The sequence below is a fragment of the Triturus cristatus genome, chromosome 4_1 (assembly GCF_964204655.1).
Source record: "Triturus cristatus chromosome 4_1, aTriCri1.1, whole genome shotgun sequence".
Classification (NCBI taxonomy): Eukaryota; Metazoa; Chordata; class Amphibia; order Caudata; family Salamandridae; genus Triturus; species Triturus cristatus.
The window spans coordinates 765,092,210-765,107,570 of record NC_140585.1 but is presented as its reverse complement, the minus strand read 5'-3'; the positions used below and the strand labels follow the sequence as shown (position 1 = coordinate 765,107,570).

Sequence of the window (15,361 nt, the reverse complement as noted above, 5' to 3'; positions counted from 1 at the left end):
CACTTGATTGGCTGCCGTTTCATGATAAAGTTGAGGCATTTTGGGGCCTGGGTTTTGACAGCACACGCATCACACAGACCTATTGCTAACAATGTACATAGAGTAGTCTTTCGGTCTGCCCCTTTGAACCATTAGCATTGTTGAAGCAGCTATTGGCTTGTGACTTTGTCAATCATATATTGATGCCCCACTGTTCTGGTTTAGCCTGTCACTTCTCTGCATGACGGTCTCCTTTACTAGAACAGCTCTGTCTCTCTGCTCCTGCAGATTCCTACTGTGTCCCTCTGTAACATGCTCATTTCTAATGGCATGGCACAATAATGCCCGACCTAATTTTCTGTGCCAGTGCTTGTTAACACATTGTTGCACCCTAGGTTGATACTTTAAGAGGTGTTTGCTCCCTACCTTGTTGTCCCATTTTTGATGGAGATGTTTTAACAATAACAAAACTATGCTTTTTAGATTAGTTCTATCCATTTGATGACCGCTTCTCTTCTAAGCAATTGCCCTCTCCTAAAATCCCAGATTCAGAAAATTAAACCTTGTTTCATTTGGGAAACTATGTTATTGGCGGCGTGCATTACCGCAGACGTGATTGATGGCCGCATATCTGCATAGCAGCATGCTGGCTGGTATTCAGGTCACTCATTAATAGATGTTTTTGTTGTGTTTGTGGGAGGAGGGCCACCCGATGCTTTTCCACTCAGTTTTTGGCCTCCCAGGGCTGTCCTTCGACCTTTTGTCAGCGACTTCAGCTTGTGTAAACCCTTTGCATTGCTATGCATTTGTTTCTGGTTTTTGCATGTCAGTGCAGATGGCAGGGTGGGTTTGTTTTCTTGTTCTCATAAAACGTTTCTGTAAACCTACTCCTAACCTAATTTAAAACATTTTCACCTAGGGAGCTGAATCGAAACAAGTTGAAAAAAATAGATGGACTCACCTTTCAAGGACTCTGCGCCTTAAAGTCTCTGAAGATGCAGCGGAACGGGATAGCAAAGCTCATGGATGGAGCCTTTTGGGGTCTGAGCAACATGGAAATTCTGTAAGTTGAACAACACGTGTGTTAAATAGTTGCTTCCCCATTCAACTCTTTCCGCTGCCACAGTTTTAATTTGCTTTGCTTATTCCGGCTCTCAAAATTGTTCGAAGTCATCCTTCTTGGTCTGTTTTTAAATTGATCATGTCTTGCACACTCGTTCTGTACTGTGTGCACCCTGCTTCATGTCCAATAAACACTGATGGTTTCCCAAACTCCACAAAAGCTCCTTAATTCCCCCCAAAGTGATGTGCGGCACTGCTTTGCCTTATTATTGGAGATTGGACAAAAGTAACTTGTTTTCTTAAAAGTTATTTGACAAAAAGGATAGTTTTTATACATATGATAATTTTAGTTGATGTTGAATAGGAGGGATTGCTCTAAAGTTGCGGCGGAATGCCTACAAGTTGATGCAGAGTCCCTACCCTTGTTAACTTTGTGTGTTTTGCAGATGTGTTTCTGCATTTTTCTGACTGAATTTTATGTACATATAGTCTGTGTCCATTTGGGGGTGCCCATCACAGGTCTAAAAGGGCCGCATCTTTTGCATATTTTCCGTTAAGACCTATAAAACACATTTACTCACACTGAATAAAAATGAAGCTCATTTACATAGTAAGTGGTTTACCTGAAACTCTGGCATTGATCCACTCATCCATGACCTACTTTGGACGCCCCTGTATGTATAGTGCAGGTATCACTGCATGATGTAAATATAATTATGATTCCATCTTGAATGGACTTCTCTGCTAAGTTTATAAATGTGGTGTTTCTCTTTATCTCTACCAATCTTGGCAATTCATAAATTGCCAAGATTGGAAGAGATAAAGCGGAACCCCATGTTCATCCCGAAATGCCTTGGGTTTATAGCTGCACAAGTAACCAGGATACATTGTTGATTCCATCGTGCTGCATGATACAGCCTGGTGGGCATGTATTCAGTATTTGAAGCTTGGAATCATACTGATGCCCTCAGCTGTTTGCTGTCTGGCATAGTGTACAATGCACAGTTGGTGTATTAGAGAAGTGTATGATCCTGTGTTTCCTTTTCATCCTCGCCTGCAGGCAGCTGGACTACAACAACCTGACGGAGGTTACCAAGGGCTGGCTCTATGGGCTTCTCATGCTGCAGCAGCTCCATCTCAGCCAAAACGCCATCAGCAAGATCAGCCCGGACGCCTGGGAGTTTTGCCAGAAACTCAGTGATCTGTGAGTTGCCTTTTTTCTGCCCCTCCTCTGTTAGCATGGGTCTTGCCAAACATGATTTTCATACTGGTGGATCTGTTAATGCTTCACCACAAAGTTTCCAGGGTGACAACTTGGCGGCACCAGTGTACGTTTCAAGATAGGGCACGTTGAGCTGTGAAAATCCACCTTGCAATTTTTATTTAGAGCAGTGTCTCCAATAAATATCTTAGGCACACCCGAGTCCATCAGATCAAATACAACATATCGCGTTTTATGCAAAAGTAATATTTGTATTACAAGTTGTGTTTGCTGTCAGCGTGAGGAATGGAAACTACATTGCTGCTTTTAACTCTAAGTGAAACATAAATTTTTTCTTTCTTTTACAATTTGTAGGGATTTAACCTTCAACCAGTTAACAAGGTTGGACGAGTCAAGCTTTGTGGGTCTCAGTTTACTGAGCGAACTCTATATAGGGAATAACAAAGTAAGCTACATTGCCGATTGTGCCTTTCGTGGACTTTCCAGCTTGAACACGCTGTAAGTTTTATATTTTGGTTTGACTGTTTCTTGTATAATGGATTGTGATATCGATATACACTAGTTAACATAGGTTTCACTGAAGGTAAAAAGACCAAGCACTGTCTTTCGATGTACCGTCTTTTAGGATATATATATATATATGTATGTGTATATATATATATATATATATATATATATATATATATATATATATATATATATATATATATATTCTCATTCTCTCTGTCTCTCTCTTTCTTTGTCTCTCTCTCTGTCTCTCTCTCTCTCTCTTTACCCCCCCCCCCCCCACACACACAGACACACCCATGATTGTAAGGTATATGCAACATCCATCTCTTCCTCCTGTTTTTAGCACACAAACAACTGAGGCAACAGACCCCTTCAGTCAGTGGCTAATTTGTAAAGGAATGAGTGCTTGTGGCCAAAACTCCGCTCTGATGCCTGCGGCTGGCGCTATCAAATATTGGCACACTAAATACCAAAGGCTGCATAGTCTTAGGTCCATATCATGTCTCCTAAATCCATTGGCAGTTCCTCTTTATGTCACTCATGCTGGTCTCTCCTTTCTCCCCTTGAGACGATTTTTCCGTCTTTCCCTTCCTCCATCTTTCTGCTTTGTTTATTTTTCCAGCTGATACTCTCAGTAAATGCGTGAGGCAGAAAAATAAGTGCCGGTCCCTAGAAATAACCACCATCTCAAAATTAAGCACTGCCTTCAGTACTGTAAAAATACACGTCCTGGAGACAGTCTGCAACAATGGACACAAATTGCAACACATGAAAAACTTCTTTTCGAGAAATATATGTTTCTTTGTATTTTATTTAAAGGAATGTTCATTATCTTTCCTACTTGGTAAATTGCTTCTATTCTTTAAGAGTTCGCACTATGATAGAAGCTTAAAAGAAAATTGTATTTTTTATAACTCGAATGGGTTTGTTGTGACATTTTTATGTTTGCCTTTCACAGAATTTTCACCTTTAATCTTTTCCATTTATACAGTCTGTGTTGTGAAATGGTTATCACATGCTACAAAATGTTTTCCATAGATTGTTCTGTTTTGGGGGGGTTTTGTTTAGATCCTTGATGAGTCTACTCCTTAAAGTCCAAAAAAGAAAACAAAAATTGCATTTCTGGGTAACATTCTAAAATAGAACGCACAAGTCTACTTTGTCTTCCAAGAACAAAAAGCTTCAAGCCACATTGTTCTTCACATCAGTGAGATCTTTCATGGGTGTAAAATCAAAGCAAAGCTATTGATGCATCTCAAGCTTCATTAAAAGCCAGGTGTATTGAAGTTGCCTGTTGATTAACTGTGCCTCGGGCCAGTGGCCTTTAAATCTGGTCACCGCTTCTTTAGCCCACTGACAGATTGAAACACAAGCCCTGCATTTGTATGTCTTTACTTCCCGTGCATAATTACTATCTGCACTGTGACTCTTAATTGAGGCATGAGTGTTATGCCAATCACGGCCCAAATAGTTGTCAGTGTCATCAACTTTTATGAGCTCCTCGGGCTCGATATAGAAGTATGTACCTTTGCAAAATAACTGAATGGCTACCTGAAACTTCAAAGAGTAATAAAGTTCTAGATTTAAGCAAATCTTTGCATTTAATAGGTAGGAACATATATGTTTGAATTGTGGTTTTCAGTTAACCTACCACCAAAAATAAAAAAATAATAACATTAAATAGTTTGATTTAGTATTGTATTTCTTTGGTTTTTCATTTTGCTTCATTTGCAGTGCTAACTATTTTCTTAACAAATAGGGACCTCAAAAGCAATGAAATCTCATGGACTATCGAAGATATGAATGGGGCTTTTTGTGGGCTTGAACGACTGAAGCGACTGTAAGTAAATGCATATATTATGTTTTAGTATGTTCCTATTTAATTGCTTGTGTATGAGATAAATGATAATTGCCATGACCAGCTGAGCATTTGCAATCGCTAAATTTCGATTTTTTTTTATCTTTTCAGATAATGTAGACTTTGAGTAGTGTTTTATAGTGTGTGTAGGGCTACCTGACTTTGTTTTTACATGTGTTAAATATTTCAAAGGTCAACATTATGTGAACTCTTTAAAATATATGCAGTTCATAAAAATGTATTCTGATTGGATTTTTAGCCCCTGCCCCCCGATCCATCATAGTGTCATTCTGTCCCTAAATGCAGCAGTAAATTGATTGGCAGTGTATGAGGGCCACACAAGTTTAAAGGGGTCACGGTTTTATTAAAACGAATAGTAAACGTCTAGGGAGGGTATTTTTTAGATTAGCAAGAGGTGTTCATTACTTGATTGTTATCTGCTAAATTTATGGACAGTTTTGAAATTATAGAGCCTGGATTCTCTGTTCATCATTTAATGTCTTGAACCTTCGATCTAGTAATACGTCATACCCAACCTTCAGTCACCAAATTCAGGTTTTCAGCTTTTAACTTGATTGGCATTACTGTCTATGTAAAGCACCAGTACTAATTATTTGACATATTTGCATATTTCCTGGAGGAAGTAGAAAGGATGCAGTACTGGCAAAGGCAATATCATTTTGAGAACTTATAATTTAACTTTTAATTGAACCCCTTGATTATTTTCATGATTATAGTAGTCGAGGGTCCAAAGGAGATGTGCAATTGTACAGAATGTTGTTGATAAAGTAATCAAACATAAAAGAGAAGCCTTTTTAAACACCGGGTTTGGTTTGTTTCAGTTAGAAATACAGCCTTTTAACTATTTGATATTGCATTTTTAAAAAGTCTATATTTACGTTTATATTGATTTACCTCGTTGTGGATTCTATTAAAAATATGGTTTGAAGATAAAATACATATGTTTGGCAAACTTTTTTTAAAGGTATTTTACTGGTGACATGAAAAGAAACAAACATAGAATAAGTGCTTATATTATGTGTTTTTTTTTTTATTCTTAGATTGCTGCAAGGAAATAGAATCCGCTCTATCACAAAGAAGGCATTTTCGGGGTTGGATTCTTTGGAACACCTGTAAGTAAATGAATGTGATTGAGCTATTCAGAAAAGGAGAGGCACCTTAATGTTTTTATATTTAATGTGTTATAAATAAATGTTCTTGATAAAATATTGTACCAGTGTATCAGTCATTTTGCCTTTTTGGACAATTACTAACACCGCAAAAACTAGCTCAGCAAAATAGCTTGCTCGTTCACAATAAGAAAATCAACGTTGCCCCACAGTCTGAAGCGAGGAAACAGAATTGTTCCAACATTTAAACTACTTGCTGAAATCCCAATCTTTGGTAAAGCGTATCATAAGCATTCAAAATCATTAATATAAATAATCCTCACAGTTTTCAATTACTCGTCCATAATAATGTGAGCAAGCAGTAAGGTAAGACTGTACTGCTATCACAGACATCTCAAGTGATAGTCAGTAAAGAGCTAAAATAACTGATTTTTACAGTCCCAAACCATAATGGTATGTTGCGTAAAATGGCATTAATAAGCAGTGGGCAATATAGTGCACCAAAAATATCAATAACAAATTTAGCAGGCTGGCTAATCGAGTGCCAGAGGGAAACTTATTGGCATTCTATGTAGCTGCTATACATTCCCTAGGGCCACTAATTACTGATGAGAAAACGACCTTCTAAACGCCTTAACCTCTATTCAAGGCTTGAGGGCACAAACAATGAAACCAACAAAGATGGGCAAAAACGCCCCGTAGCAAATCCCGTTTAGAGTAAACTTTGAGATGGCTGACTATGACAACTGCAAAAGGAGAAAGTAATCAGTGGGGGTCATTAAAATTGAGTTACTCTTGGTGTCTGCAAAAACATTACAAATCTTCCACTCTTTTAGCGTTAACACGTGGAGTGCAGAAGCAACAAAGCCTGTGATGCCGTAGCCTTGTAATGGGTGATTTCAGATAAGCGCTCTTTCTTGACTAAGATTCTTGTTCCTTTCTCAGGGATCTGAATAACAATGCAATCATGTCCGTGCAAGGAAATGCGTTTTCACAGTTGAAGAAACTTCAAGAACTGTAAGTTTTTTTTGATTCTTTTTGTTGTTCTAAACTATGTTTAATTGAAATCGAGATGAGTAATGCATTTTCTGACCTTGTAATTCTTAAATTAATGCAAATGTCACGTTTGTCTTTTCTTTTAACTTGAGCCTGGTGAGTTGGGTGCTCATGCATCAGTTAGCTTACATTAGATGTGTTTGTAGGATGTATAGTGCAGCTTTTGGCATTTATACAATAACTATCTGGAAAAGTACATTAAGAGGATATCCAGAAATACAAGTTCCATAGTACCAATGCCTGTTGTCACTAGCTGTTTTTGGTCTCAAGTCACCTAGATGTTTTCTGTCCACTTCTAAAATGTGTGATCCTCATTCATTGGTGATGCCATCATTTTGCAGGACTATAATTGCTGAAATATAATTAACTAATTTGCATCAGAAATAGCTCTGTATTAATTACAATGTTAACGTATTTAAAAGTTTAAGAAAGCTTTCCTAGAATTATTATTCTATGAAGACAGCTCGTTTTGTGGGGCTGCATAAGAGTTTGCACAAGTTCTGGGCACTTGTTCCATTGTACTGTATATGCTAAAATGTGGTGCACAGTACACAGTTTGTATCTCTTCTATTCACCAGGCACTTGAATACGTCTAGCCTGTTATGTGATTGCCAGCTGAAATGGCTACCACAATGGGTGACAGAGAACAACTTTCAGACATTTGTGAACATCAGCTGTGCCCACCCCCAGTTGTTAAAAGGGAGAAGTATCTTTGCTGTTAGCCCAGATGATTTTGTATGTGGTAAGTACTGCACCCTTCCTTACATACTAGGTAAAATTGCACGCTGATCACATTCCGTACACAGTTGTTTCAATTAAATTATGTAAATTTTAAACCCAATTCTGTTACCAGTTTGAAACATTGACTCAAAATTAATACCAACATATGCGAGTATCCTAAGAATAGTGTAACTTGAACGGATTGAAGTAGGCCAGATATGAACTCTTGATAACACTTCTACTTTAAAAGTGTATCCATTTAACTTGACATTTTGTAAACCAATGTACCCCTTAGTTTTCTGTATAGAAAACAAATGCTTTCCATAAAAATCAAATTGTTCAGATTTTGACGTTGGACAGTAGTACGTCATTTTAACACCACATTTCAATTACACACTTTGCTTAAGCAGAATGTTTTGACCTGTTTTGGGGTAACCATACACGCTCAGCAGTGTTAAAATGAATACCGCCATGTAGCTAACCTTTTTAGTGGCTTTTATCTTCAGATGCTTTAGTTTGTGGGTTTATACTAGCTAGAGCTTTGGTTTAATGAAGCCCTTTGATGTCTTCTTTCAATCACTATGGGTAGTTAAGTCAACACATTTGTTAAGCCACTTTCTCAGTTGCCTACATGTTTAGGTACAATATTAGAAAGCATATGATTAAACTGTAGTCCAGAGATTGGTGAATGCACCCCGATTGTCCTAATTGTTTACATAATGCTACACATTTTGGAAACTAATGCAGAGACACATGTATAAAAATCCACATATCTAGTTTTTGCCCCATACTAAGCTACTCCTTGTACTACAGTAACTAGAAAGCATTTGGCCCTATAGTCGAAGGGACTGTGCCTATAAGTTAGTGCTTAAGATGCCATAGAATAAAACACAGAGGCTTGATGTCATTGAGAATGGAGTGGGTGTGAAAGACTCCTGTCACATCCCCAGGCTAATTGAAAGATCCATATGGCATGCCAGAAATGCACAATAAAAATAATTGTAACTAATTATGTTGTACCTTTTAAAAGTTGTTTGAGTGTGTGTAAGAGAGAGAGAGTGAATAAATGTAAGAGCAGGTAGGGGAGAGAGCTCTTGAAGAACATACAAAATCAATTGAAGGATGTAGACTGTGCCCTACTTTTTGAGTACTGCTCAAAGTTGTTATTTAATTGAACTTGTTGGAAACCGTATTAACATTTGACTTAATAGGACAGACTCGATAAATGTTGCAATTGTTCAAGAGCCAGAGTTTGGAAGATTTCTAAATACTTCTGTAAGACCAAGTTTTAAAAACACGAGAGCTCAGTGTTTTCAAAGACTTATTGTATACATTCCCAATACTGTTCTACTCTTTTGAGTGAGCTTAACATTCGTAGAACAGAGGTACAGATACAGCTGTGAAAAATACTTAACCATATAAGCTAATGGCTACGCAGCCCTGTCACTTTTTTAAAACCTTTATATGGTGACTGTGAACTGCAGTGGACTTGCTGTACTGAGAAAATCAGCCTACTGCACAGCCAGACTACAAAGAACATCACCAATATCTTTGTAACTGTATCAAACTTCTGACCTCTCAACAAATGTTGAATAGATCTGTTCTAACATCTGGTAATTTATGAAGTAAAGAGACTTTAATAAATAATAGGATAGTCACCCTTAACTTAGTAACTGGTGCCATGAGAACAACAGAAGCATATTTTTGTATTGAGTTAAAACGAATTGGAAATTCTTTAGAGCGCCACTATTATCCCAACATGTTCGTTGTTGTGGAAATAGGCAGTAAGCATAGGTCATGTGAAGAAAAATGAAGAGTTGTTGATTCGTTGATTTCCTTTAGGGTGGTTGGTACCCTGATTGGTTGCTTCATGCATTTCCTGACTATTAGTTAATGGTGCACCATCTGTTTAATACAACATAATTAAAAACCTAGTAGCCAATTTACAATGCACTTTTGAAATTAGGAGGAAATCTACCAGTATAGGCCTTCCTATATATATATATATATATATATATATATAATTATTTTTTTACGGAATTCATAAAACACTATATCATGCTTCCGTATATTAACTCGTTTTGTAGATTTCCTACACTAGCCTCCACCTCCTTTTATTTAGTGGATTGTCCACTGTGAAGACAGGCTGCTTACCCATTTTCCCATAGAAGTTTTGTTAAAAGAGCCTTAGAAGTACTGGCTTTCGAGCTATTTGAGGAAGATATTTCTTCAAGTTCTTTCAGTGGTTTTTCTCTTCTTACAGTATCGACAATCCATTTGGGCCTATTGTAGAAAATGTTCTAGGGAAATCCAGACAAATTGATAGCCGATAATGCTTTTGTGCTTATTGCTGATAGCACCACGTTTTGGTGTTGTATTGTGAGGATAGTAAAGAAAGCCTCACATAATGTTTTTTCCTCATTTTAGCTAGCCACACCTTGCAATCATTCAGCACTGCATCCTCTAAAACGTTACAAACCTGGCAGAGTTAGTTCTCCCACCACTTGTTTGTGCTGGACTGAATTACTTTTCACCAACAAAAGGCTATTTTATCTTTTTCAGATGATTTCCCTAAACCTCAGATCACTGTCCAGCCGGAAACCCAATCAGCAATCAGAGGGTCCAACGTAAGTTTCATCTGCTCAGCAGCCAGTAGCAGCGACTCTCCGATGACATTTGCATGGAAGAAGGACAACGAGCTACTGCAAGATGCAGAAATGGAGAACTATGCCCACCTTCGCGCACAAGGTGGAGAAGTGATGGAATACACCACCATCCTGCGTCTGCGCCATGTTGACTTCAGCAGTGAAGGAAAATACCAGTGTGTCATTTCAAATCACTTTGGCTCGTCATACTCGATCAAATCCAAGCTCACAGTAAACAGTATGTATTGTAGAAGAAAACCAGTCCTTTTGATTTTAATGTCATGCTTTGTTAAAGTAGCAAAGGAATGTTTCTTTCGTTTCTTTAGTGCAGAGTGAAGATTGCAGGCTTATCTTATTTTATCCTGTTGCTTGCTTTCACTTAGCACCGAGTAAAACTGTTGTCATTCCAATTCTCGGTACGCAAAGTATTTCTTCAAAACTAAGCATATTGCCATTGTTGCATCTGCTTTCATAGACCCCTGTAGAAAGTACATTCAATTGAAAGCAGCACTACAACCCAACCATAAAATACTAAAAAGCCTGAATGGCTTGGTCATAGTTTAAGACGCACTGTGAAGCCTACATGTACCCACTTGCTAAACTGTATGTAGCATTCCTGGTGGAAGATCATTTTGAGTGTGTCTAGTGTCCTCTTCATGAGCAGTGTGTGTCACATAACACTTTACCACCATCTTGTTCGAGAGCAAACATCTGACTGTAGACGACTATGAAGTATAACACTGACTGGATAATCAGATTCAAAGATGAGCTATTTAGGCCCACCTTAGAATAATTGTTGGTATGTATGTGGCAGAAAAAAATCACAGATTTTGGTTATCACTGTTGTTATAAAGGCGTTTTGCATACTAGCATTTGCTTGTGGACTGATTCTGGGGGGAAGTCTCTTGACAACGGACTGCAAGCAGATGAAGACTGGTACTTAAGTGATCATTGTGGAACAGTTTACTTTTTGTCACATTCTTAAACAGAGAACAGATTAATGGAATGAAAGATGTGGCATAAAACAATATATATAGAATAGCAAAACAGCTGTATTTAGTTGGGCTGCTGCAATACTAATAACCCACTTGGTTGCTTATTACTCTATTCTTTTAATTTTTTTAGTGCTTCCATCATTCACAAAGATGCCAATGGATCTGACCATTCGAGCGGGAGCAATGGCACGACTGGAATGTGCTGCAGTTGGACATCCGCCACCCCAGATAGCCTGGCAGAAAAATGGAGGCACAGACTTTCCTGCTGCGCGTGAGAGGCGCATGCATGTGATGCCGGAAGATGATGTATTCTTCATTGTGGATGTGAAAATAGAGGACATTGGCATCTATAGCTGCACGGCCCAAAATAGTGCCGGAACCATTTCAGCAAATGCAACGCTTACTGTCCTAGGTAAGAGAAGCATGGATAGGGAGATATTGGGGTATCATTCTGAGTTGTTTGGTTGCCATAGAACTGCTTATACAGGTGATAGTATTAATATGCCAAGCTTAACACTTCTCTTGCCAATTTGGAAGGCTGTCTTAACTAAAAAGAAACAAGTAGGCTGTATGATGCAGTTTCTTGATCTTGTGTACTTAGCAAGGGCATATTTCCAATTGGTGTTCCTGTTCTTGCCAACTCTGAACACCTGGAATGTATCTCTTTAAGTGAGACAAGCCATTGGTCTAGAGGTGGCTGATCTAGGGCCTTACATTTGTTCGGAAAATGTGTGCACTGATTAATCAAACGCTGTACATTGCGAACAGTAAAAGTAATTTATAGCTTCTATATAGTAAGCAATGTTAAGATTTCCGTTTTGTTTGTTTCTTCCCCAGAAACACCATCCTTTCTGCGACCCCTTGTGGACCGTACTGTGACAAAAGGAGAAACTGCAGTTTTGCAATGCATTGCGGGTGGGAGCCCTACACCGAAGCTGAACTGGACAAAGGATGACAGCCCATTGGTTGTGACTGAAAGGCACTTCTTTGCAGCTGCCAATCAACTACTTATAATTGTAGACACAGATATTGAAGATGCTGGAAAATATACTTGCGAAATGTCGAATACACTAGGAACAGAGAGAGGCAACATTCGTGTGAATGTAATCCCTAGTCCAACTTGCGACTCTCCTCCCAATGCTTCCTCATCACTGGAAGACGACGGCTGGGCCACAGTTGGCATTGTGATTATAGCAGTGGTTTGCTGTGTGGTGGGCACTTCGCTTGTGTGGGTGGTCATCATATACCACACAAGAAGGAGAAATGAAGACTGCAGCGTCACAAATACAGGTGTGTAAACTGAAACATGGTCTTAACTATACCCGCTAAAAAGATTATAATGACTTGTGTTCAATTTAGGATTGCGTGTAAAGTTTTGAGTCTGCTCCAGTTACTGTACTAAAAATATTCTTCTCAAAACCAGCCTAGCCAAGAAGACCCCCCACTTTGTTGCTTAGACTGAAGTTTTTTAATGCTACTTCAGCATTGTAAAGGCACAGTGGAGCCCAAGAAATACTGCCAGTGCAAACACAATTTCATTCTGGCCAGTATGTAAAGGATATATTTATGAATTGAGCAACACCATGCTAATACATATGCTTAGCACTGCTAGTACTCATCCGCCACATGGCACTTTAAATGTTCAATTACTTTTCATATGATTTACTATTGTTGAAAAATAGCCAACTTTTTTACTTGGTTTGCTTACATTGTGGTTCCAGATAATATAATAAATATCCACTAAAAATGCTTACTTAAAAATAAAACCATGTTTAATGGACCCTCCTGTTTATAGGATTTCTGATTATAATTAAGAAATAACCAACTTTGTAAGCACTGTGTAAATGTCCAAAGACAATTGATAGCATTTCTTTGGGTCTGTGTGTCATTGCAGATGAGACAAATCTTCCTGCAGACATTCCCAGCTACTTGTCTTCTCAAGGGACCTTGGCAGACCGCCAGGATGGGTACAGCTCCTCTGAAAATGAAAGCCATCATCAGTTCATCACTTCAGCCATTGGTGGATATGTCTTACAACCTAGAGACAGTAATGGTACGTTAATAAGCGATCTGTAGTTTGGAGTGCCTTTATTCTATAAATTAGTTTAAAAAACAGCTTTTCTGACTGGTTAGAGCTTTTGCTATAGTCAACTTTTGCCTTCAGTTTAAAGCTGTCAGCTGCACACCCGGTGAAGTAGTGGTAGGTGCCTTGAATGGGCGTAGTTAAATCATGATGTATGTATATATGTAATATGTCCATGCCGATGGGCCAACAAAGCCTCTAATCGGTGAGCCAGCTTGGTATATGAGGAAGGAAACTGATATGTTCAACTATAGCTATAGTTGTCAAGTGTAAGAGGTGACAATCAAGAGATTTCAAATAAATGAATAAGGGTTGCACATGAGCGCTTTTCCCTGTTCAAGCTGAGAGCTGAGGCACTCAGGTAATTTGATCACAGCTAGGGACAGCTGTTCAGTCTTTGCTGCACTGAAAGTAAGTCATAGTCTGAATAACAGTTGTAAAAGCAGTGGACGCTCTAACAAGAACAAAAGGCTTAATACCTTCTAATCCAAATTTGCCTTTGTGTCCCATTGCCAAACCCTAGTATTCTAAATAAGTTGTGTGTTTATGGGAAACCCAACATACTAGGCCATCTTTAAAGATGGAAAGCCTGCCATGGATGGATGTCCATGGGACTTAAGGGTACGGCAACAGAAAGGATTGAGGTTGCCTCAACCACTTTGCAAGTGTGTTTAAAAAGCAGTTTCCTTTTACCAATCCCATTGCAAAATGAGCTTTCAGAAAGCAGACGTGTGTAGGGCCAATCTACAGCGGCCGCTGCAGGTAAAGGCGGTGGGGCCGGCTGGGGGGGATTTTGAGAGACAGCCACGAGGGAAAATTAATTATTTATTGAATTTTCCCTTATGGTCACCTCTCGAAATCCCCCCTCAGCCAGCCCCACCACCCCACTGCTCTTACCTGCAGCGGCCACAGCTCTTTTCTTTGCACCTCCTGGACTTGCATCTGGGCGTTTTGCCAGTATTGGGTATGCCTGATTCGTAAACGTGCAAAGAGAGGCCGAAGTGTGTGAAGTACGCCTGCATAAGTTACTACTCATCTGTTCATTATTTATACACAAATGGGAGGGCAATTCGGAAAGCATTTTAAAGTACATAAAGCTGTGAATTATCCCCAGCATATTTAAACTGGCAATAAAAAAGGAATATTCAGGAGATATTCATATACAGTTAGTACAAATTTAAAGAACTGTGTCCTCTTTGCACTTTTACTAATAGGGAGGTGGGCATTTTGGAGCAATTCATAAAGGCATGTAAGTGTATATGAAAGGTTACTAATGTAATACTGCTTTCCTTACTCCTAAATACTTTGTGAATTGGCCCATGTAATTTCTTTTAACCTGTTTAACAATCGTTGGAGTTCTCAGGGAAATTCAATGCAAATGTAGTAAGCTTAGGATCACTTGCAACTTAGTGGGTATTCATAAATAAGTCCAAGTGCATTTTCTAAACATTTCACCATTTTCCAAACTTTTCAGTACTAATATCCATGAAAGATCCAAGTTAAGATTGAAGTGCTAAAAGTGTGACAAAGAGCACCAACTGTTCTGGTTTTTCACAAAGCTGGATGTAGGAAGAATAGAAATATTTGGCAAATAATTTGTAAAAAAAACTTTCTAAAACTCTCACTTTGTACAGACCATTGTATATGAGGAGATCTGTCATGGACTCTTTAAAGGCTGAATGAGCAAATCGCAATAAGTGTGAACAAGAGCAAATTTTACAGAACACGAGCCATGGGGCATGATTCTGTATTTAGTGACGATTGTTAATAGTACCAAGGAAATTCTGTAACTATTGTCTGTCCCCTCCCTCACAGCTTACCATCAAAGCTCATCTCCCATGTTTGTATAACATTTCTTGGAAGATATTCCAAGCTCGTGTGTGAAATTCTAGGTCTTGTGCAAATAATGTTTTGCATTTCATATTTTTATTTATTTGACATCATTAGGGACGATTAAGCCTTCATTTCTGGCTTTATATTGCCATTATTTCTTGTAGGATATTCACCAAAATATTTCGGCCCAAAGGCTGTGTTCACTAAACGGTATTTTGCAAATTTTGTACTTTGCTTGTAATAAAATATGAAAATTGTATTTTAAAAT

General features: G+C 38.5%; 1 protein-coding gene across 1 annotated transcript in view; it reads left to right on the top strand.

The window, feature by feature from the left end:
• The window catches only part of LRIG3 (leucine rich repeats and immunoglobulin like domains 3), a 66,094-nt gene that overhangs the window by 42,707 nt on the left and 8,026 nt on the right, over positions 1-15,361 (top strand). The window contains exons 6-16 of the mRNA XM_085653340.1: positions 899-1,042; positions 2,102-2,245; positions 2,618-2,761; positions 4,533-4,613; positions 5,693-5,764; positions 6,707-6,778; positions 7,396-7,559; positions 10,100-10,420; positions 11,308-11,589; positions 12,015-12,467; positions 13,072-13,230. Of these exons, the coding sequence (XP_085509466.1) occupies positions 899-1,042; positions 2,102-2,245; positions 2,618-2,761; positions 4,533-4,613; positions 5,693-5,764; positions 6,707-6,778; positions 7,396-7,559; positions 10,100-10,420; positions 11,308-11,589; positions 12,015-12,467; positions 13,072-13,230 (2,036 nt within the window). The remainder of the gene's footprint in view (positions 1-898; positions 1,043-2,101; positions 2,246-2,617; positions 2,762-4,532; positions 4,614-5,692; positions 5,765-6,706; positions 6,779-7,395; positions 7,560-10,099; positions 10,421-11,307; positions 11,590-12,014; positions 12,468-13,071; positions 13,231-15,361) is intronic.